The 25,212-nt window shown below is 37.8% G+C and overlaps 1 protein-coding gene across 1 annotated transcript in view; it reads left to right on the top strand.

Moving 5' to 3' along the window:
* Positions 1-25,212, top strand: part of RFX3 (regulatory factor X3) — a 220,370-nt gene that overhangs the window by 175,234 nt on the left and 19,924 nt on the right. Inside the window, exons 6-10 of the mRNA XM_018562046.1 lie at positions 9,598-9,779; positions 11,993-12,112; positions 16,919-17,040; positions 21,956-22,068; positions 24,782-24,897. Coding sequence (XP_018417548.1) covers positions 9,598-9,779; positions 11,993-12,112; positions 16,919-17,040; positions 21,956-22,068; positions 24,782-24,897 — 653 coding nt within the window. The remainder of the gene's footprint in view (positions 1-9,597; positions 9,780-11,992; positions 12,113-16,918; positions 17,041-21,955; positions 22,069-24,781; positions 24,898-25,212) is intronic.

Genomic DNA, 25,212 nt, shown 5'->3' with positions numbered 1-25,212 from the left:
CCATATCCCACCATGTACAAATCTGTTTTTCCATTACATGTATTAACTGTCTGAAAGTACTTTCTAAATCATCTGACTTGTGATTCCCTTCCTACTAGATTGTAAGCTCTCATGAGCAGGGCCCTCCTAACCCTCCTGTATTAAAATTGTATTGTAACTGTACTGTCTCCCTTCATTTGGTAATTCACTTTTCATTCTGTTGGTATTATATAAATCCTGTATAATTTATCATATTAATTCCTTAAGTATTTTAGCAACACCCCATTGCTAACAAATTCAAATACCTCCATAGCAGCAGAACAAAATTCCATCTAGTGGAGTATACAAATAAAAAGATATTGTGCACTCTAGATAGTATAAAAAAAAAAAACCTTAAGCCGCTCTTTAAATATTTTAAAGATTTGTTAACATAAATCTACATACATACAGTGCTCCCTTAAAATAACCACTATCTAATAGATGGTTTATTTGATCCACTCTTAAGAACATCACTTTGGTTGCTCCTGATGAATTTTACCAAGACAAAATGCATTGTCAGGAGCAAAGTGATGTGACGTTATCATGCAAGTAAGTATGCACACACAGAAGAGGATAAAGTGTTATTCCTTAGTGCTGGGCAGAGCACTTTTACTTATAAGTGAAAAATGTTTAAACAGGGGCATTTTTAAAATATGGACATTTCTTTTCTTTGCTTCATGTATCTAATGGTGGAAAATACTAAAAGGGCAGGATTATTCCTATGCATTGGTTTATTCCTACTCATTATTAAAGAGGTCAATTGAAGTCGGCGAGTTTGTTTTTCACTGGGGAAGTGTCATGATGGGTGGAAAGAGTCGTTTTGTCATGTATATAACGATGGAAAATACAAAAAGGACAGGGTTATTCCTATGCATTGGTTTATTCCTACTCATTATTAAAGAGGTCAATTGAAGTCGGCGAGTTTGTTTTTCACAGGGGAAGTGTCATGATGTGTGGAAAGAGTACTTTAGGAGGACTAGTATGCATGGTGCGCATTTTTTGCGCAAGAGGACATTTAAAAGAATTAAGCTTTGGACATAGATCTATTTGTTTATGGACACTGACTACTCATTGTGAATGAATTCATAATTATTTATGGGGTTTTTTTATTCATGCAAATTATTTACACATTTTTGTTAGATTTGTTATAGTTTGTACACTTAGACTATTAAGATGTGTTTTTTTAAGGGAGAACTGTGTGTTTTTACTTTTATGTTAACATTTACTTATTTATAAAGCTACTTAAGGGTGTTAAAATTATTTAGAGCGCAGAATATATAGCCTGAGAATCTAGTCCGTGCCTCGGATAGATGCCCTTGGAGCCATGTCCTTAATGACCTGGGGTTTAGAGCTACTTTAAAGCTGAACTCTAAGTAGATATTAAAGACACCAACTACCACAGCTCTGTAATCATTAAAGGAGAACTATGGGGTTAGGGCTTTTCCCCATAGTTCTCCTTAGGGTAACGGGAGGACACAAACTAGTGTCCTTCCTTCACCCTAAGCTCAGTATACCGCGAGCTACAGCTCGAGGTATGCTGAGACGCCGCAGCTGAATCGGATCCCGACAATTATGTCTGTATCCGCCCAGCTGCGTGAGTGACAGCAGGCTCTGCCTATCTAGAGGCAGAGACAGCTGTACCCTCCCCCTCCCCGTCCGTTCCGCCAGTCAGTGCTGGAGGATCAGAGCAGGGAGGGGGGAATACAGCCACTCCACTGTCACGGCAGAGAGCCATGACAGGATCAAGAAGTGAGCGAACGCCGGTACGTGTTCGCTCACTTCCCGATCTACTGAGCCGACCTGTGACAGTCTCATTGTCACAGGTCGGCTAGAACTATGAGGTGAGTGAAAAACACTCACCTCATAGTTCTCCTTTAATGCACAATTAAATGTATTTTTTAAATGCAAGCAGTGTAAAGGTGTCCATACACCTTACGATTATCGTACAATTTTCGTATGCGATCGACTTTTCGTCGATAATCGTATGTGTGCATTGCAGTGTCCGACCGACATTACTGTACAATCGTACGACTTTTGACGGTCAAGCATGTTTGAAAACTTTGCTAGATCGTACGATTGTCGTAAGGTTGCTGGCGTTTCCGTCCGTTAAAGTCGTACGATCTACACTGCGCTTGCGCTAATGAAAATACGGCAAATCAATTACCGCATTTCGTAATTAATTGTACGACTATTCGATCATCGGACGAAAAGTTTTGTCCGATAATCGTAAGGCGTATGGGCACCTTAAGTACTTGAGTTTGACTTGGTGAGTTTGACTTAGTGAAATCCCTGTACAGCAGGGCTAGAGTGTAAAAGGAGGAATAGCTCAAGGATCCAGTCCATTCATGTCCTGAAAATAATCCTTCTAAAAAGAGGAGAGCAGACTGACCGAGAGATTAGCCAATCACTGTGCTCCTTCTTTATTTTACTTGCCTGCTACAGGCTGGTCCAGGACAACAGGGGCTCATAGAAAGTAGGTTGAATGATACTGGCCCTCAAACTGAGCACATGTAACCGCAGAAAAAGAGTACTGTGCAGAAAATCTCTGCATTGAAGCTGAATATGGCAGCAAAAATCTGGTTTTGTTATTTTATGAATTAGCTATTCATTTTTATCTTGTTATTTTTGGCTGGAGTTCTGATTTAATGTTTTTGTGCTCTGCTTTGTTGTGGTTACCTTACATTGCATGTACATAATTGCAATTAATATGATCTAAAAACAGATCCCAAAGGTGCTTACACAAGCGTTTCATTGTCAGGAATCTTCTTCTGAGTACCAGGGAAGCCCTTTTTCCACAGCTGTATACAGTCCTCGATTTTAAGAAGACCTCTGGCACACCGCCATCACATCCCACAATGCAATACAGATACTTTCCTCAAGTGTCTTCTATTTGCACTTAAGCAGTTGTCTTGGCAACTACATGTATGTGCAAGAAACATTTCTTGGCTATTCTTGGGGGTGGTGGGGGGGGGGGTTATTTTTATCTGTTTATGTTCATGTAAATTTGATCTGCTTATGTTCATATCAGCTTCACTTTACGTTTCCTGGATTCAGAGATTAATAACTCCACCATTGTATGGTTTATTTAAAAAACTTGCATTTGTTTTATTGGCCTACCACAGTTACCATAAATAGTATTTGTTTTTTTTATCGTTAAGCTGTACCCAGTACACAATATACTGGGAATTTTAATAAGACTAGTATCTGTACTGTGCCTCATTATTAAATGCTAATTAGGAATAGGTCATTATCCATCTAGCGCATTTATTCTCTGTAAATAGAGAGTTTGTGCTTATCAGACCTGCTTTGGGGGTAGGCAAGGCACTGTTCACCTTTCCAAATGTATCTGTAGTCTAATTAACACAGATTACATGTAAAGGTCAGAGAATATAATTGATCTTGCCATCAGATTTGCTTGTACAATATGTGATAAATAATATTCTGTACACCTTAGCCAAGGGTTAAGAGTTAAAATGCTTGATAGATTTTCACTGTACGCCAGCAGAACAGTAAATAGGAATATTTATTTTATTGTAATAAGTTTAGAAAAATCATATCTCTTATTACCATGTATACATTTTTTTTTATCTACCACTTTATTTGTATTTATTAATTTTCCCAAATTTAATATGGTATCATCAGATTAACTTTGTTGCCTACCTTCCATAGTTGGGCTGTAAAAGTATGTTTGGGCGTTATCAAATTTGGCCTTGTATAGGCGGATGTTTTTATGACATAAAATATATATTTACTAGTTTTCTAAATGACTATGAAGTTATTGGCAACATTGTAATACATCCATTTTGAGTTTTTCTTGTGTAATTTTGACAGATCATTACGATTATTATGCTAGGAGCCAGTGATGCTCAGAAATGTCCATTCTTAATTTTCCACTACCAGTACATGCTACATTGATCAGAAATCATGGTTGCCTCCTGTATGAGCCAAAAACAGCCTGTCATTTAAGTCTAACTCTACTGCTGGGCATTATGCCAGGCTGCGGGATAGGATTGTAAGCTTTATGCTTTTTATAACTACCCAATATCAGGCATTTTAAGATATAGAAATACTGTATGTGTGACCCAGTATTAGTCTTAACCTTATTATACATTGTTACAAAAAGCAGATCTCCATTCAAATATGTAAAATACACAGTTGAAATACATACAGTATATGCTTGTGAACCTTGCATTTTAAATTTTGTTCGGCCGTAGTACACTCCCAGCATGCAGGCAGCACCTTTATCTGCTGGTTTATCTTCCAGTGACAGGTAAAACAGTTCAAATGTATGTATTTTAAATGTGTATTTAGCTATTCACCCATAAAAACTAAACTGCAGTCCGATATTAAAAACACAAGTGAATGCATTTTATTTAAATACATTTCAAATGCTGCCTGTATCTTAATTTGATTTAGCGCCCCCTGTAATCTGCAGCAAGTACACGTTTTGCCAACACACTGCACCCGCAACACAGTTTCAAGAGTATGTTATGTAAACATTAATTTTATTGGTATTCACTTATTGCTTAAACACAATAGGGCTGATTCATTAGTGAAAAGCAAATTTCCAGGTAAAAAGTAAAAGTGGAGTTCTTTCATTTTTTCTTAACACAAGAGCTGCAACCTAATTTGAATGGTTTTGGCCACACTTGCATCTTTGCAGTTTTCTCCAGTTTTTTTGAGCAAAAAGGCCTGTTGTCTTTAAATGATGATTAAGTGAAAAGTGTCCTTTTAATAGTGTTATTCAGGGTTTACAAGTTTCTAAAAGCTTGCTGTAAATATTGTGTAGCTCTGTAGCAAGATCACTGGGCATGCTGCAATACCTACCTAGCATCCTCTCTTACAGCAAAGAGAATACCAATGAGATGTGAAATTCATGTTTTGCATTGTGCCCTTCTCCACGAGAGACTCTTTTGTGATACTAATATCAAGCCTCACCTGCATTCTCTTTTCCTGCAAAACAACATGAATTCTAAATGCAGGAGCCAAGACTCTTTGATCTTGATGGTTTATATTTTATGTTCATGTTCTGTACACCTGGGTCCTAAGCCATTCTGTGAAAGAGGAAAGCTCTGAGTGCCTGTATTCAGTTTCTGGTCTTTTTCTAAATGCTATGCAGATCCCATCCGTACACTGTTATATTGTCTCTGCTCATTGTTCATTGACCTCATAAGCCATCCACCTTTTTATCTGTTTTTGAAATAAATTGCACTATAAAAAAAACACAACAATATATGAATTAGCCTAAAGGTGAAGTCAATTGTATATTCTCTCATTGCATTGCATTCTATTGCAACAATGGGGTATTTAAGTTTCAGAATTGTAATGAGACAACTTGATATACAGAACTTATGTTTGATAAAGAGGTTCATGTCTTTCCTGGAAGGTTTTGACTTACTTGGAACTTACTATATGTATGACACTGGTGTAACTCATTATGACACCAGTTCTGATAGCAGAGACACTTTAAAACAATATAGGGAAAATTATTCTGTGTCTCTTCGTCAGCATCCATACTAACATAAGGCAAACAAGAGCCATAAGATAAGCTGAAAAGCATCTTCTTATGCTGTCCCTATAAGGCATTATATGAAACAAAACTGCCACCTTGCCACCAAAATATGACTAAAGTTTATTATTGAAATACTATTGGGATAGACCAAATGATGTCCTGCTGTTGCTTACAGAGTGTGAGAAGGGGGCCCTTCTTTGTAACCACGTCAAGGAGAATGCAGCAGGTGTATATTTTGTCAACACCTCAGTCCAGAAAGAAACCCTGTATACTCTGAGTCTTTTACTTGTCTGTTGCGGGCAATTACCACGCATGCCTTAACATTTAAAATGGGCTGCCAATGCTCTACAATAGCTAAAAATGTCCCAGGATTTTTTTTTTAAATGCAGCACACTTCATTGCAGGGCATGTGCATTGTGGTGCATTGTGGTGCAATGCAGCTCAGGTATGTTGCCACCTACTGTAGTTGTGCATTACAGGTGAAACTCGAATAATTAGAATATCGTGCAAAAGTAATTGCAGTAATTGCTACAAAAGGGGCCCAAACCAAGTACTGAGTACATATGCATGCTTGTACTTTTCAGAGGTTCAATATTGTTCTATGTACAATCCTTGTTTTATTGATTGCATGTAATATTCTACTTTTTTGAGATTTTGGATTTGGGGTTCTTGGGGTTTTCATGAGCTGTAAGCCATAATCATCACAATTATGACAAATCACGGTTTGAACTATCTTGCTTTGCATGTAATGAGTCTATCTCATATATTAGTTTCACCTTTTAAGTTGCATTAGTGAAATAAATGAACTTTGCACGATATTCTAATTATTCGAGTTTCACCTGTATAGTGCCATTCTAAATGAATGGTGCTGCAAAATATCTTGCAATATTCCATGAGGTATCGCATTTTTTGGAAACACGATAAAACACCAAACACTAGCCTCAATAGATAGATAGCTAAATGTCAAATATACATTTATGTATCAAGGGATTCTGTGCAAATGTCTAATTCCCCATACAACAGCGCCTTATTCCATGAGGTAACATAGTATTAGATTTTACTGGCCTTCTGGTAATATCATAATTCACAAACGGCTTTTGTGAAATAATGGTGTTCAGTGTACACCATTGTAAATGAATGACCAGATTTGGGTGGTCAAGTAATGCAAGCAATGAAGAGAGAATGAGGTTCCCTCTCTCTTGCCATATGATGGAGTCAAATTAGTGAGTGAGACTTGATTTGAATATTATTAAAGATACTGTACCTCTTATAAAAAAAATATTATCACCTAAATCTGATCTGGATTTCTGCATTGCCATCATAGGCTGTGGCACTCTGCTTGACATTGCTATCTGGGCAGCCAGTGCAATTTTAATCAATGGAATCGTGCACTTGGACACAGCTAGTAAGCCTTTGATGTCTGATCGTGTTAAAGTGACCTTGGTTAGGAGAGGGGCAGTACAAGATGTTTTTTTAGGGACATATATATCATAATATAGTTTTTTTCTACAGCTACACACTTTTTAGGGCATATGATGCATATATTACAATCATGCAGTAAACACAGCTGACTATTATAATAATCTGAATGTATATCTTTATGAGTTTTGCTATCTTTATTTGAAGCTAATATTAAATGTTCATTTTCTCATTTTGTTCTTATTTGCTTTAAATTCCTTTTATATCGTCTCCAATCTGTGAAAATGGAATGTGCAAACTGTTTATTCTCTCTTATCACCAGCTATCATCCACCCACAGCCTCTCATGATTTTCTCTCTCTATTTGGAACATTGGGTCAATGTAAATACAGACTACTTTAGCTGGATGAGTCTAAATTCTTAAACTTAAGAAAACTATCTTCATTCTTTACTATAAGTTCTTTATGTCGTGTGGGGGCGTGCAGTTCAAACACATTGCAAACCATTAATGTATATTTTTTATTTTTTTTAGCATACACTCCTAACAGCATAAGCATAGCTGTTTACTTACAAAGCTTTAACAAACTGCATACTATGATTTCAGTTCTTGAGTACATGGTGAATACTTTCTATGTAGTATGTTTATCTATCTATCTATCTATTCATCTATCTCTATATCTAAAATATTGAAACATAAATGGTCAAATTCAAATATAATTTGGTAGTTTGTAATACATGTGTACATTAGATTTTTTTAATGGCAACGATCCCAAAATTATCTTTATAAGCCCAGTGTTCTGTAAATTGTGTTGAAGAATGTAATGGATATATTTATGTAGCATTGTTTATATTTATTAACAGTGCTTAGTGGTGACATTATTTATTATGCCTTATATGCCAAACAAACCTTGGTGACATCTAGAATGAGGTAACTATCTTAGAAGACTAATACATTACACTATAAAGTATATTGTGCTATGAATTGTAGTATATATTAGCATGTAAGAAAGGTTAAGTCAATTACCCCTCCAATCATCCAGTTGAAAATCCACCTTACTGTTTTATTTATTTATAGGCTCTGATCTGTCAACTTGAACATACTACTTGGTGATCTCACTTCAGTTATGTACTTCTCTTGATCTCCTTTCCTAATGACCCACTTTAGCTATGTCCGTAACTCAAACCTGTATCCCCCTTATGCTGGCCCTACATTTGGTAATTGTGCACAGTTTTCAAAGTTGATCTTCAGCTTTTGATTCAATAAGCAATTGTATGTATCTTATAGGCCTCAGAAATCTTTCTTACAGCAGGGATCACATTGTCTTCAATCTATACAGTTTTGATCATATGGCCATTCACAACTGATAACAAAACATTAGGAGGCAGATTTCTGTTTACTGGTTATTTCCAGCAAGCAAACTGTTTTTTGACTGACAGCTGATGGAAAGCTTCCAGAATTGCCAAATGCATGGTCAGCTTCACTTTAGTGGAGAAACTTGTCTCTTTTTAATAAGTAGATCAGGGGAATATCAGTGGGCAATTACCATAAACTTAATGGCTTTGGTTGATTTCTTCCATTAATTAGTACTAGAGCCTACAGCAATGGGCACAAGTATCCATCATTGTTTCCTTAAAGTGGATCTTTTAGCTATTTTACAAGTGACTTTGCCTTGGTTAAGATAACGTTGTCTGTCTACTCCAGGTAGGAGAAAGCATTTCCCTCTCCTCTCCCCCAGTTATCAGACTGCAACATTGTAACTTTTTAGGAAGTCTCAAGGCACAGGCACCAGAGTTTACCTGACTGTCATCTCTGAGCCAGCATCTCCGTTCAAAAAGTAAATGCTGACCCTGGATAATACATGAACAAAGATGGTTCATACCTTCTGGAGAGAGGGATAGATAAAGGCAGTGTGAGGGTGAAGTACTGTGATCTTTGAGAGGTAATAAATACCTGAAGGCAATACACATTTGCATTACTTGCATGCATTTAAAATGAAAAAATATATATCTGATGCCAGATTCAGTTTAAAGTCCTACTACATTTTCACTGTTCATTTAGATTTCTGTACCTCCCTCTTTTTTATAATGTACAATGTTTCCTTTCTCCCTTTTTACCATTTAGCTCTGATTTGCCCACTTAGTGTTATTGGCTCATTCTATAAATACAAGGAAAACTAGAAATTTTACAAAATGCTCCTCAATACTCAATGTGAAAATCAAGCAGTCCTCTAATGGACATAATTATAAAACCTAATGGCTACTAAGGGAAATAAAAAATTGGAAGCTCTCTCTGGTAACTGGAGCAAAGATTGAAATGGCTCATCTTCAGCTGTTTTAAATTAAAGCAATTGTACTTTCCAATATCATTTTCATTTAAAACCTTGACTTTTATAGGAACAATAAAAAATCTAATATTTTTGTTAGCCATTTTATTATGTATATTAATCTTCTATTACTATGTTTTTAAGTAGCCTCTTATATAGAACGTGTTTACCTATATTGAAACCTACTAAAAAGGAACCAAGATTCCTGCTTCCAACATAATAATGGCATGGAATAATTTATCTGGGCTTTGTTCTTAGTAAACATCTAATGAGATGTTTCTATTTCTCATGAGTTGTTAACTTGGAATATGTCTGTTTCTTCTAGCTCCAGTGGCTGCTGGACAACTATGAAACTGCTGAGGGAGTAAGCCTTCCCAGAAGCACTCTCTACAATCATTACCTTAGACACTGTCAGGAGCACAAACTAGACCCAGTCAATGCTGCCTCCTTTGGAAAACTTATCCGCTCCATATTCATGGGACTCCGAACGAGAAGACTGGGTACTAGGTTAGTATGCAGATTTTTTTTGCTTTTCTACTAACGGTGTTAAGTGGGTTCTAAATAATGCTGCAAACGTTTTCCGGTTTCTACTGATCTTTTGAGTACAGTTTAAATGTTTATTGTAAAATGCCTATTTTCCTAAAGTACAACCTAAGATAGAGCAGTAAGTGTGACACTGTTCTGTGTTTTACTGAGTTTGCCACCAAACACAAAGCCATTCGGTTGCTCTAAAGCAAACAAATAGAACCCTTGTTATAATGGAGTTTATTTTATAAGTTTGAATGCATGGGGTCAGCCTGCAGAAGAAGTAAGGGAAGGGGTTCATCACCCCCAGATCAAATGTTAAAATATTTTTTTTTATAAAGCTCTATTAAATGTAAGATGGGAATGGCATTTAGTTCGGCGTTTCAACAAACATCAAACATCCTAAAATAAAACAGTTCTGTAAAACATTCATATAACAAATGTATATATTTGATACGCAAATCATTTTGTAAACGATGGCCTTACTCAATAAAGAGTTTCTATAGAAATCCCATAGATTCCATTTTGTACTACACTGACTTCAAAACAATGAATTCTGGTGGGTTGCCATTACCACACATATGCTAATCATTTGGGGGTTCATACCTAAAATGGCTCCTAGTCCTTAGAGAAGTCACCTCAAGGTGCCATCTTGTGTCTTTGTAAGATCTTCATTGTGGTTGAAATGTCCAAAATCTGGGGCACAAATAGCAGGGAACCTGGGCATAGTGAGGATCATCTAAAGGTGCCTGCTTTATGGATTACAGGCTCTTTTGGAGCGCAAGAACTTTTAACAGGTCCCCTTTTTATCTTTACTGAAAATGCCACTTATGTTTCATTTCTGATTCAATGTGCATCTATGCATCATTTTTTTAAACTGCCTAATAAATTAATTGTATTTATTATTGGGGTAGGAAACAAGGATAAAGCTCTCGAACAGGGACAGAAGCGGCACTAAAAACTAACAAACACCATGAAGTCTTCCCCATTTCATCTAAAACTAAATAAAACATTTTGGTGGTTGGAGTTAGGCTTTAAATTTTTTGTGCTAGAAGTTTTATCTGTTATCAAACCATAGACCTTGAAGTTTGCTAAAATTGTTGCCATGTATAAATGATCTAGAGGTCACTTATATAGGTTGTTACAAGTTTTGTAGAAAAAAAAGCGTGTGTGTGTGTAGAGCATCTGCTGCCATTTTTCTGCACCCCAGTTCCTATGTTTTTGTACATAGTTGAGCTGCATTTCTTCCAATGGAGTTTGAAATTTGGTCAGGATCAATGGTTCTCAATACTGAGAAATACAAGCAGATGCTTATCCATCATGCCATACCAGCAGGGAGGCGTGTGATTGGCCCCAAATTTATTGTGCAGCAGGACAACAACCCCAAATGTACAGCCAATGTCATTAAGAACTATTCTCATTGTAAAGAAGAACAAGGAGTCCTGGAAGTGATAGTTTGGCCACCACAGAGCCCTTATCTCAACATCATCGAGTCTGTCTGGGATTACATGAAGAGAAAGATGGATTTGAGGCAGCCGACATCCACAGAAGATCTATGGTTAGTTCTCCAAGATGTTTGGAACAACCCACCTTCTGAGTTCCTTCAAAAACTGTGTACAAGTGTACCTAGAAGAATTAATGCTGTTTGGCAGGCAGAGGGCGGTCACACCAAATATTGATTTGATTTGGATTTCTCTTTTGTTCATTTACTTTCTATTGTTCATTGATAAAAAAAAGAAACTATTAACACTTTTATTTCTGAGAGCATTCTTACATTACATCATTTTTTCACACTTGCCTAAAACTTTTGCACAGTACTGTATATTTACATTGTGCCAAGCTGGGCCAATGTTCATATATATATTTTTTTTATATATATATATATATACATTTAAAGCTGGAGTTCTATTTTAAGGTAACTGAAAGTGACTTGCTTGTTTCACAAAGCTGTCATTCTGTAGTCAGTACTTATTAGTAGATTATAAGAATTGTTCCTACTCATGCTCTGTGTAATCAGAATTATGCAGAATACATTATCTTTGGGTTTATGTCGCGCATTGAGCTTCTTTATGTATTTTTACCTAATTTGATCATTTTTGGATTTGTGGAAATAGCTTTTTATGTTGAATTATGCATGCAATTGCTTGCAAAATAATTTTTATTCACCTCCCTGAATACTTGTTATTTTATCAAAGGGGTAACTCCAAATACCATTATTATGGGATTCGTGTCAAGCCAGATTCCCCTCTTAATCGATTACAAGAGGACATGCAATATATGGCTATGCGACAGCAACCCATGCAGCAGAAACAAAGGTATGTAAATGCAATGGGTGCAGTTCTGCCATACAGACCTGAGAATGAGATTTTTGGGGGTTCTGCTATAATTGAGTTTTTGTACAGTATATTTTATTTACTCGTGGTTTTAAATTTTGTTGCTGTGATGGAACTCTTAGTTTCACAATGGGGATACAACTGCACCTGGGACAAAAGGATGAATAGTAAATAATGACTTCTACTTTCTCTCACTAGGATTATGAAAGATTTCACCTTGTAACCCAACATTATATTTGAATTGCTCTGGTTATTAAGCCCAAACTCTTTGTGAATGCTTAAAGGATGCACCAGTATAATGTTTTTGTATATACTTTCTTTAAATGTAATATATTCAGGACTAAAGCTTACTGCACAAATTACAATCTTATGTGCTATTCACGGATGAGCATGCAGTGCAAGGGTCTGCCAGATTGGATAAAGTTATATAAAATATAGTTTAAGTAGACCCTCATATTACATGCATATTGTATGGCCAGATTGTAAACAAATTAAATTTTTGAATACAGATGTTCCTCGCTTGCCGACTCACCTGTTTTGCGACCACTCGCACTTACGACGGACCGCCGATCGACCTCCGACCTTGCGCGTCAGTGCGCCGTGTCGCCGGGGGAAGTGACGTCCTCCGATCTTCACTGCGGGTCCCGGTAAGTATTTTCATTGCCCGATGTACAGTACACTGTTCGGTACTGTACATCTGCAATGCTTTACAGTACTGTACTAATGCAGTACAGTACTGTATAGAGTTCCTCACTTAACGACCAATCCGTTTAACGACCTGGTCGTAGGAACGGAACTCGGTCGTTAAGTGAGGAATACCTGTATTACTGTTTCATTAAATAATAAATATAATATTACAATATTCAGCTGCATATAGAGCTGCACAGTGAATTTTGCTGGAGCAGCGACAGGGGTAATTATTGGACCAAGTGGGGTGCACTCGGGGCAGTGGAGGCATGCCTTAATGGACAACTTGTACTAAAGCTATAGTTAAAAGTGAGTTACAAATTTTAATAATAAAAGTCCTTCTAACTTCTGATGCCACAAGGTGCCTGCTATTACCTTTGCTAGCCAGAAAAGTCTCCTTTTGTGATCTGGAAAGAGTTTCATTTTCTTACTAGGTGGTTGACTTTCCTGTTTTCAGGGGTAAACTCCATCAACTGCAATTCCTATATCCACTAAGAATTCCCTTATTAGACACTGAGGCTCTCTCATTGGACAGGGAAAGGGCAGTTAACGCCCTGGTCCCTGGGAGGCAAAACCCTTAGTAACAAGTTAAAATAACTTCAGGGAGGCTCATAAAACTGTGTATTTTGGCTAAAATTCAATATAGATTTCATAATAGAGTATGTTATGATTGTCATATTATTTATAAATTAATGAGTGCATGATGAATTCATTGATTGTCTTGCAATCTGTTGCATAGTTTCTTTTTGCATCCGCAATTCAATGAAACTATAGCCAATATCACTATGAGATAGAAGAGAGTACAAATAAGGCATCATTATTTTATTTAAAAAACGAATAGTTTAAAAATAGGCAAATGGGCTATACAATTATGGGTGTGCCACTAGGAAAGTCAGAAATGGAAAAAGATTTGGGGGTCATTGTAGACCACAGATTGAATAATAGCTTGCAGTGCCAGACTGCTGTAAACAAAGCATGTAGAGTCCTGTCCTGTATTAAGAAGGGGATGTTTTGCAGGGACAAGTCTATAATTGTGCCACTATACAGATCACTGGTTCAGCCTCATCTGGAGTATGCGGTCCAGTTTTGGTCACCAGTCCACAGAAAGGATGTCCTTGAGCTGGAAAGAGTCCAGCGGAGGGCAACCAAACTCATTAAGGGGATGGAGGACCAGAGCTATGAGACAAGGCTACTAAATTTAAATATGTTCTCGTTAGAAGTAAGGAGATTAAGGGGAGACATGATTTTCATGTACAAAATGTTCAATGGTGATAGCAACATTAGCAACAAACTCTTTACGATTAACTCCATAACAAACACTAGAGGCCACCATCTAAAATTGGTGGAGAAAAAATTTCAGCACAAGGGGCGAAGGGGTTCTTCTCAGTTAGAATGGTTAGGGTCTGGAACTCGCTGCCACATGCAGTGATTTCAGCTAAGAGTGTGGAATCATTCAAGAAGCTTTTGGACGATTTCCCTTAAGGACCGTAACATACAGGGGTACGGTACTCTGAAGAATGAGATCACACAAGGACCTATAAGTACGCACACATCAGCAGAACCATGTACATGCACGCAATAGGTTGGATTTGATGGACTTATGTCTTTATTCAACCTCAAATACTATGTAACTATGTAAATACATGATTAAATCATTTTATAATCTATAACTCTAATTTTATAAGTATTCTTATAATTAGTAGTAGTTGTAGTAGTAGTATACAGATTGTATGAATAACTATTTAAAGAATTAGTCATTCTGTTCATGCTACCAGCAACTGATAAAAAGAGATTTTTCTAAAAGTTTTTAATTGGAGTTTGTTAACTATGTTCTGATGCCTTCTAATGTCGACTGTGTGGGTGGACATTCATTCACATGTGGGCTGAGTTCTTTATAACCTGTATGTTTGAAATTCACTCTGCTGCCTCGGGGTATATTGTAAAGACGTTGTAAATCAGGAGACTAAAGCTGAGCTAAAGGTAACCTTCACCCTAAATGATTTATTTGTAACATCTGAGTTTTTTTTTCGTGGCTAAAGAATATTTGAGGCTTGACTGCAAGTAGATATAAAAAAAACTTTATATAGTTAGCGTATACAATTAAAAAATTATGTGTATTTTGATGCAATATATACAAGTATTCATATTTGTCTCTTTATTAGCTTTAGCTTATCCATTATACTGTAGAAGAGGTAGGTGAAACCAAATTTATAGTCCAAATAATAGCACAAAAGAAGCATTCTGCAATGAGTAAGGCCCAGTTCACACTTATGTCAAAGGGACAAAAAGACATACTGAACAAAATGGCTCACCAGATCTTAGACAAGTGTTAAATGAACTTCAGCAGCTGCAGGGAAGCCTATCCAGAAGAATACTCAACATCAAGACCTTAAAGGAGAACTATGACATGAGTGATTTCCACTCACCTCATAGTTCTAAGCCGACCTGTGACAGGTCGGCTCAGTAGATCGGGAGGTGAGAGAACACATACCGGGTTCCCTCACCTCTCGATCCTGTCACGGCTCTCTGCCGTGACAGGGGGAGGGGCTGGATTCCCCTCTCCCCGCTCCGATCTGCCAGCGCTGACTGGCGGAACGGACGGGGGAGGGGGCGGGTACAGCTGGCTCTGCCTCTAGATAGGCAGAGCCAGCTGTCACTCACGCAGCTGGGCGGATCCCGTCATCTAAGTCGGGATCCGCTCCAGGTGCGGCGTCTCAGTATACCGCGAGCTGTAGCTCGCGGTATACTGAGCTTAGGGTAACAGGAGGACGCTAGTTTGTGTCCTCCCGTTACCCCAAGGAGAACTATGGGGAAAAACACTGACCCCATAGTTCTCCTTTAAACAGTTTTGTCCCAGTCACTGGAAAATCTTATATCCAGTGAATCCATATATTCATGAAGGAATGAAAGTGTTACTCTTACTAGCCAGTTTGTAATATGTTTTGAAATTTCAGTGTTATCTATGTATATGGATAGATACCTGCTATTTGTTGCTACAAGAATGTTGCTGTAGCACAGAGCAGTCTATCCCATGGCAGATGTGATAACTGCAGGTTGTAAGAGATCTGGTTGTTTACAAAGGTATTCTATGCCTGCGCCTGCTATATTCTTCCTATAATTCCCTGCTCAGCACTGTGAACCAACCAGGGCTATGCTGCATTTAGCTAGTGCATGTTACTGGTGCACACCATAAAACCTTTCTGATGGAATCGCTCATTACCGCCCTTCTGTCCAGCCTGATTGTGGCATACAGTGCTTGAAAAAGTTGCATCACTTGCTTTTATGAAGTCATGTACAACCCCAACTCCCAAAAAGTTGGGACGCTGTGTAAAATCTACATAAAAACAGAATGCAATGATTTGCAAATCTCATATTTTATTCACAATAGAAAATAAAAAACATATCAAATGTTTAAACTGAGAAAAATTACCTTTTTAAGAAAAAAATAAGATCATCTTGGCTTTGTTCTTCACATGATTGGGCTATTAATATTCCTGGCTATGCTCTTTCGGAGAGACCGGGTAAAATTAAAAGGTGGCGGGGTTTGTCTCTATGTGAGAGGTGATCTATAAGTGAGTGAGAAAGAGGACTTTGTTGATGGTGAGGGTGCTGAGGCGTTATGGGTGGAGTTGTATACTGATACATGCATAATGCAAACGTAATTGTTGGAGTTTTACAGTTAGGGGCACCTAGAGGCATGTACAGTGAATGGGCATTTAGTGTTTTTTTTCTAAAGTTTAATTATTTGAGAATTATGCTGTGTACTCGTTTTTATTTATTTTTTTGTTGCTAGTGCTTTCTAAAAACTACTGGCTGTCTGCTAAATCACAATTGTCGGCCACTGAAAATTTGGCAATACATTTGCCACAAGGTGAGCCACATGCTAACTGCAGCCATACCTGCATCCAGCTGTTCATGGGGACCACATGATCTCTTCTTATCCCCATTAAGATATACTAGACATAACCATGGTGTAATTTGAGTTCCTGACGACAGATATTTCATGGCCTTCTCAAAACTATTTTTAACCTAACCATTTACAGCAACATATCAGACAAGACTAAACACTGATGTATTTAAAGTCGATTCTTCATTTGACAGGTATAAGCCTATGCAGAAAGTGGACGGAGTGGGAGATGGATTTCCAGGAAGTGGACAACAGACAGGTGCATCAGTTGAGCAGACTGTAATTGCCCAAAGCCAGCACCATCAACAATTTTTAGGTAAGAGCTAAAATAATTTTGCTGGAGAATGAATTTGGTACTGCTCATACTGTATGACAGTACAGGCAGAGTATATAAAAAGTCAAGCAATAAGAATAAAAATCTGGGCATTTTATTGCCGAGGGATTAAAGGCATCCTATCACCAGACCGTTCACTATAACAAAAAACTTTCCATTCGATTATATATGTTTTTAACATGTTTTGTGCATGTTATTTTAACATAAGTTATGTCATGTTATTTACCCACAAAAGCCTTCCTTGTGTTGGCATCCAAAAAGCCTGAGACTGATGCTAGGTACCACCATCTTGGATGTAATGTCCGCAGACTTAAGAGATGTCACTGAAGTGACAATCTATAGTATTCCCCTTCACTCCTTCACTGGGAGCTACATAAAAGATTGCTTATCCCATTCTAAAAATGCTAATTGCCTGAAAGTTATCCTGAACTAGCTTTGATTAATTCACTAGCAGATCAGGTAAGTCACATAGAATTCATAAGTTCAGAATAAGGGTTATTTCTGGTTCAGTGACTCAAAGTTTGGCAGGCAGCTAGCATTTGCCACAGAGGGCGACAATGGTAGCTGATACATTTATTTCATTAGAGGATTCCTTTAACACTTTACAGTTTTTTGAGAAGAAATACCAGAAGATATTTTGAAATTCTTTTGGTCATTAAATGAAGGTTGTACCAGAGGCATTGTGGCAGGGTTGTTAATAACAATTAAATTATGTGTCACCTGTTGGTTTTCTATTGTTGGTTAAAACAATAAAAGAGGGTAACTTTCTAAATGGTTGCTATGAGCAAAAGTTATGTTTGTCCTGTCTTGTAATTGTTATACATTGGACCGTTGTAATTTTCCATGGGAGTTCAATGAGAAGGAACCGCAAGGTGCACACCTATTTGTGCTGTAAATGTCACACTGTTTAGTAAAGCTGAAACCAGCACAATAGTTACCTAGGCGCCTGGCATCTGTAAATCCCATATCACTAAATAACTGACCCTAAATTTTCTTCTTATTTTAACTCACCAAGTCTGTCATCCTTTTAATTAAGTGAGTTTTGTTGTGTGCATCCCTTTTTAGAAGCAGTCTACTGACTGTATGTATCCTTTTCCACATGTATCTTCTTTTGGCTGCTGACTTCACGCTTTCTTTTCCCTGCCATCATATGCCATCTGCTGTGCATTTTTTATTTTTCTTGCCATGGTTTGTTGTTGAGTTATGCATCTTGCAGAGTCCTAAGTTCACATCCTCTGCGTTTTACATCTCTGCTGGCTTTTAGGCAGCTCAAAGTGTGTAAAGAGGAAAGCCTAACTTTTATCTCCTGCTGTAAATGTGGCCAATGACACACTGTTGGCATCCTTTTACACTTATTATACGGAGAGCATTTTATTGGACTCCTGAAGTCAAACAAATGTTAAGAAGACACATTTATGGCAATTTTAAAGGAAACCTTTCCAGGGAGACACGCAGGTCTGCCATTGCTTTCCCCCTGCTGATGATGCTTGTTCGCTGGCTATTACACTTGCAAAGTGGGTTCAATAAAGTTTAAGTCGTATAACCTGGAACAAGTATGCATATCAGGAAACTCAGAGTAAAGTCAGGTGTCCTTGTTCCCATACTTGCTCCAGACAAGAAACACAAAGTATTAAAGCAAGAGCGTAAACCTAACATCCACAAAACTTGCATTTGCAAAATGAGAAGTAGTTATTATAGGCTTTATGTTTCTCCCAAGGAAGGTTATCTTAAATTGGTTGGTTTGCTTTCTTAAGCTGCGTACACATGTTTAATAATCTAGTCCTATTCTAATTGTACCTGTGAACTCAAATGTTTTGATCACTTTTAGTTTTCTTTATAACATTGAAAGGAAGAGAAAAGTGAGGTTGGAAAATATTCTGTTGTTTTTGTGCTTGGTATAAAGGCAAAATAAATAATTTTAGTGAACATTTGTTAAAAAAAAAATCAATGGCAATGTAATTTAGATTGCATTGATAATAACATCAACATGAATCTTGATACCTATAAGCTGTAGTGGAACAGAAAGAGCCAGCAATAAATCAGTAAAATCTGGTTGCTTTGGATTAAAGGCATTATGCACATCCCCATCACTGTTTTAGTGCTTTCAATAAGACATGCATTCATAAAAAGACAGCCAGCTAAAGACTACACTGGATAAGATTCTACTCTACTACACTCTCGTGAATTAAAGATGTTTTACAGCTCCTAAACATTGCAGTGATTCTATAACAATAAGAAAGGGTGCTTATACAAAGGGATTGTCATACTTAAACATAATTGGAGCTTATGCACACACTATTTCTTTACCTGAAGAAATTAACATTATGCTCAGTCATTTCGTTTTCAGACCACTTGACTGCAAGCTTGTTTTGTTCCTATTTAGCACTGTGTGATATACTGTACAGATCAAACAAGTATCTTACAGGCTGCTATTTTGCTGCACAGCCAAGAAATACATTCTGCCAAAAGATGATTGAGAACAGCAATACTCCTTTCAGAAAGCTGGGAACCCGAATTTTATGTGTATAATATCAAACATGACTGTCTATGATGATAGACAAAGCTCTTCTTCACACTGTGCCTAAAAAAAGACTAACCCTCATCTTGGATCCTTACAAGGACTTTCTCTTATGTACTGTATTTATTGTAGTTTTAGGTGCAGTAAACCACAGCAGTTAGTCGTCAACTTTTCTGTAGTGTAATTTTGACAGGTAGATTACATTTTCAGATGAAATGGCTTTTTATATTAAAGGAAAACTATGAGGTGAGTGAGTTCCATAGTTAGAGACCTGTGAAAAAGAAGAAGCTGTCACGCTTCGGCTCTATCGATCGGGAAGTGAGCAGAAACATGCACCGATATGCTCACTACTAGATCGTCTCCCTGCAGTGACTGTCTGATCCTCCAGCGCTGAGTGGATGAACGAACGGGGGAGGGGGTGGGCACAGCTGGCTCTGCCTCTAGATAGGCAGAGCCATCTGTCACTCATGCAGCTGAGCTTTGTGTCACGGTAGGAGGTTATGTCCTCCCGTGACCCTAAAGAGAACTATGGGGAAAAACACTTACCTCATAGTTCTCTTTTAACATTTCATTGGTGAGCATATGCGAATAATATGTTCATGTTTTTTAATTCCTACAACTAGTTTTATACTCTTCATCCTTGCTAGTAGTTTGTCACATTCAGTTGGGCCTTAGTGTTTTGAAGATGTTCCTAAACTTCATGGCGTTGTGGTGATTTGGATTATGTTAATTACAACAGGGTTTACAACTTTTCACAACTCAAGGCCATGTCCTTGGACAATTGAAATCTGCCTTTACAGATAGGTATATAGTAAATGCTGGGGTATTTACCTGACACTCATTTGAACTTAGGAAGCTAGATGAGTAGAGAAATGTCTTCAACCTTATTAAACAAGTCAAATAGAATGTGACTAACTGCTACTACTACCCATACCATGACCTGGATATATCTGATTCTACAGCATAACTGTTCTGATGATTTACATTTGTCATACACTTAATGGATTCGTAATGTGGAAAATATGATAACCCCTACATTTTAAGCAGTCTACTGTCACCCTATAGTTGACACAGCATTTATGTGTACCAAATGTTGCATTGTCACCTAGAGGAAGTTAGTGTCAAGACAGGCTGAAGTCAGAACAGGCAGCTTAGGATCAATGTTTTAAGGCAAGTCATGGTCAGAGTAGGCAGCTTGTTCTTTCATTGGTGGACAGGATGAAAACAAGGGTGGCCAGTTGAGGGTCATATTGTAGACAAGCCAAATGTTATGGTAGTAGTTTGGGGTTGGTAACACAAGCATGGTCTGATGCACTTCCTTCCATACACGTACCAAAGTTAATGGGTAACTTGTGTGGAACGAGTCCATATTTCATGACATTATTATACCACTTCCTTTTTATTATGATTTCCACCTTTAACTACACTACAAAAGGTACTTTTTTTGCCACTTCTGATAAATCACTAGGACAAAGTTAATTTTTATAACAAAGGGTTCCCATTTGTATATGGGATCCCCTCCGCTCATCTTCTTAACTGTAACCTCCACAGTCTCAAAGAACGCTTAACCATTCTTACTAAAAGACTTTAGTTGTCTTTCTTTAATCAAATATGCTCCGTGCACATGCTCTGCTGCTATAATTTGCTCCAGTTTTTTTTTTAATCTTGTGATTGCTGGTAATTCTATAACTGGCGAACAATGAAAGCAATATCCCAAGTAAAATGTTAAAGGTTTACAAAGTGCAAAGTGGAATCCCAACGAGCAGCTGTATGAGATCTGAAAACCATGATAAATACATGGTAACATTTCCACCTAAGAATGCTGGTTGACTTGTTGTTATGCTAATCCAATAGTGTAAGTATTTTCTGGGTTACTGACTAGGAACAAGTATGCAGATTATTAGATCCGTCTTCACCCTGATTTTGCATGCTGCATACTTATTACATGGTCAGCAGTTAAGAAAGTAATGAAACCAGAAACAGGCAACTAGCGTTTTCAGAAGAGAAGTAAAACAGCTCATGTATTTTTCTCAGCACAGTTTTCGTAAAGATACAAACTATTCTATGGAAGAACCCTCTTTTGTGTGTATGTTTATGTGTTTCAAAGTTATACAGCTTCACTTGTCCATATTAATAGTTTGTACTTGTTAAATGCATGTGCAGTGGAACACATATCTCTGAGATTGTTTAAAAATATTATCTATTTTTTATAGCAACATTAATAAATGAATAAAAATAAAATCTTGCCAGCCTTTGCTCATTAAGTAATGTGACCTTTTAGAATGTCTGTCTTGCTATGCTTCTTAAATATTTTCCTAATGAAGCTGTAATTGGCACCATCCACAATATCTTTCTTCTATTATGTTGTTATGGCAACAGATGCGTCTAGAGCACTTCCAGAATTTGCAGAAGTTGAAATCTCTTCTCTGCCAGATGGTACAACCTTTGAAGATATCAAGTCACTGCAGACTCTTTATCGGGAGCACTGTGAGGTAAAAGGCACCTATGTGTATGCGAAAATTACTACTCCCACACTACAATTTATTTATTCTCTCATCTATGCTGTGTTTTGTAAAATACCAAAGAAATGCTGTTGTCCATGTGGTAGTTATGTTGGAGCACGTACATAATGTACACAACTAAAAAGCTAGATGCATTTTAATTCTGGGTGTGTCATGGTTATCTGTGAGATGGACTGAACATAACTTGAAGAGTTGAAACTCTGTTATCATGAACATACTTCATTTTGATATTATGCTTGTGTCACTTGAAATTGTGTTTAATAATTGTTCAGGAACTGGCAAATAACAGTCATAAGGCAAAGTTAATATTTTCTTGGAAACAGCAGGGATGTGATTTTCATATCTTTCATTAAAACACTTAATCCAACCAAATACCACGCTGAGTCTGAAATTCCTCGCTGGGTAACGCTTGAGGACTCCTTTCACCCAACTACTTCAGTAGCTAACCTTCTCTGGCTTCAACCTAAGCGGAGGCCCTCAGCACTAAATCCCATCACTTCCTTCTCGCTGCGCATTTGGGACTCCTTAAATAAAAAAATGGCCCTCACTTCCCCCACACTTACCTCTAATGTCTTTCTTGAGGAACCCCACCTTCCCTCCGGCGCTTTCTAACCCCTCTAGCTTTAAAGTATGGTCAGATAAGAGACTCAAGAATTTCGAGAAATTTCAGACCCAATCGGGCGTGAAACCCTTCCCATACCTACGAGAACACTATGGTCTACCGACTAGAGAACTGTTTCGCTAACTCCAGATAAAGAACTTAATTCATGTCCACACGAAACACCTGGACTCACCTGGTCCTCCCAGTCCTTTTGAAAGGATCTGTAAGGACAACCCCCATGCACCTGGAATCATTTCCACACTCTACACATACATCCTAACACTCCCTGAACACCCAGCCCCTTCTTACACAAGCCAATGGGAACGAGACATGGGGTTTACTCTGGGAGAAGATAAGTGACAAAACTCCTGGGTCAACACGAAATCTAGCTTGCGATGTGTCAGTATGTTGGAGATCAATTATAAAGTACTATTACGCTGGTATATGGTCCCTGCAAGGGTGGCCAAATTCCGACCCCAAACCTCTCCACTTTGCTTCCGAGGCATGCCTGGACCAGGGCACCTTCTTCCACATATGGTGGCAGTGCCCAAAAGTTGCTAAGTATTGGGACCGGGTATTTACCTTACTTTCGTCATTATTCCAAAGATCCCACCTTTGCTCTTCTTAATTGTAAACCGGTAGGCCTATCTACTGCATCCTTCAAACTAAGCCTCCATGTTTTGACGGCGGCTAAAAGAGAGATAGCCAAGTCATGGCTATCCAGCTCGCTCAGTATTTCCAGCCTCAAATGGCATGTGCATTGGACGTTGTCGCATGAGAAGCGGGCGGCCCAAGCAGAAAATACAATGCAAAAGTTTGAGAAAATATGGTCCCCCACGGATAGAAAATTTCCTACCCGCTGATATTAACCATCACCTTTTAATCCTATGATAGGGGATTATGGTAACAGCTCTATAGCACTTAACCTCTTCCCACTCGCAGCCTGACGCTACCCACTCTTTTCTTTTCACCCCTCTTCTTCCCCGACTCTCACTTTTCCCCTAAGTCGTTTCCCTACAAGACATCATTTGTACTTCCACCATATTGTACGTCGATCCCTGGGATATGCCCTATCCGCGTTGTCCCTATGTACTGCAGCCTCTTTGCTGATTTTGTGTATGTATTTACCATCAAGACACCTAGGCGGTATTACATGGCTGTAAGCCATATTGTACCTACCTGGCATACCTTATCTTTCTGGAATCCATGCCTGACTACACTTGCCTCCCCCAGCCTATTAATCCCCTAAAGCTGTTGCAGTCGAATCCCAGGTCCAGATCCACGCCTACTATATTGTTTTGTATCTTGAAGTACTATGACTGTATATTATGATGTAATGTTATTTTATTGTCTTTTACCTACAATAAAAATTTATACGAAAAAAAAACACTTAATCCATTCTACTTCTGCACTACATTATGTGTCTACAGAAGGAAGAATGGGTATAGTAGAGTGAGCCACCTGAAGGCCTTCCCATAGTTATGTTAAGGCTACAATGACCAGTGTAAAAACATATATGGGCTTTTTTTCTAATTGTAGAAGCACAACCAGTCATTTACACATACACATGACACAGGTAATTTATCTATGACTGAACATTATTGTGATGCATACTGTTCCAAAAAGCAGCCAAAATTGTTACACTACTGGCTAGCCCCATATACTGTGTATCCTGAGCATCAATACCCAAAGCAGCTTTGATAGTAATAGTGTCTCTATTGTACTGCATGTAAGCTGCAAAGTTGGTAAGTATATACAGTATTGTTTGGAGGCTCAAATCATCCCATGGAATAGGACTGTGAGGGCACAGTTCATTTTGGAACTGTTGCAAACCCTTTCTTTGTCACAGCTCAATACATAACTGTAAGTCATTCATAAAACATGATTTTACCTGTTGCCCAAATTAATTATTCAGAGTCCAGTTATCACTCGGAATGTGAAAACTAACGATTAATTCCAGGAACATTTTTTTATTTCTATATTATGATCCTAAGTTTAACTGGCCGACTGTATTCAATAATAAATGTATATCTTCATATTTATATAAGTAACATTCACATTCTCCTGTAATTTGTTGTTCAGGCAATACTGGATGTTGTTGTAAACTTGCAGTTTAGCCTGATTGAGAAGCTGTGGCAGACCTTCTGGCGTTACTCTCCGACCTCTACAGCTGATGGAACCACCATTACAGAGTCTGGGTAAGACCCTTAACATTTTAAGAGCTGCTGCCCAGAGGAGCGGTTCCCTTATAGCAGTGCTAGTCTTTCCTTTTTCCAAGTGCAAGTTACACAATGAAATATATATTCAGCCTAATTGGTGGCTTTGGGCAACTTCTCTTTCCTCTGCAGCAGTTTGTATAAATTTACACTATTGAGGGGTTTTCTTTTTATTGCAAAAGAGTTCTGAAATGACTGTATCAGCTTTTAAATGCACCATAGTATTTTGCCACTCTGGCAAAGTACAAATTATATTATCTATTTAAAGGAAAATTAAATATATTTTTAGTGAGCACA

This window comes from Nanorana parkeri, unplaced genomic scaffold (genome assembly GCF_000935625.1).
Source record: "Nanorana parkeri isolate BGI_ZX_2015 unplaced genomic scaffold, ASM93562v1 scaffold558, whole genome shotgun sequence".
Lineage (NCBI taxonomy): Eukaryota > Metazoa > Chordata > Amphibia > Anura > Dicroglossidae > Nanorana > Nanorana parkeri.
The sequence above is the reverse complement of the archived record's forward strand: the minus strand, read 5'-3'. Positions and strand labels throughout refer to the sequence as shown.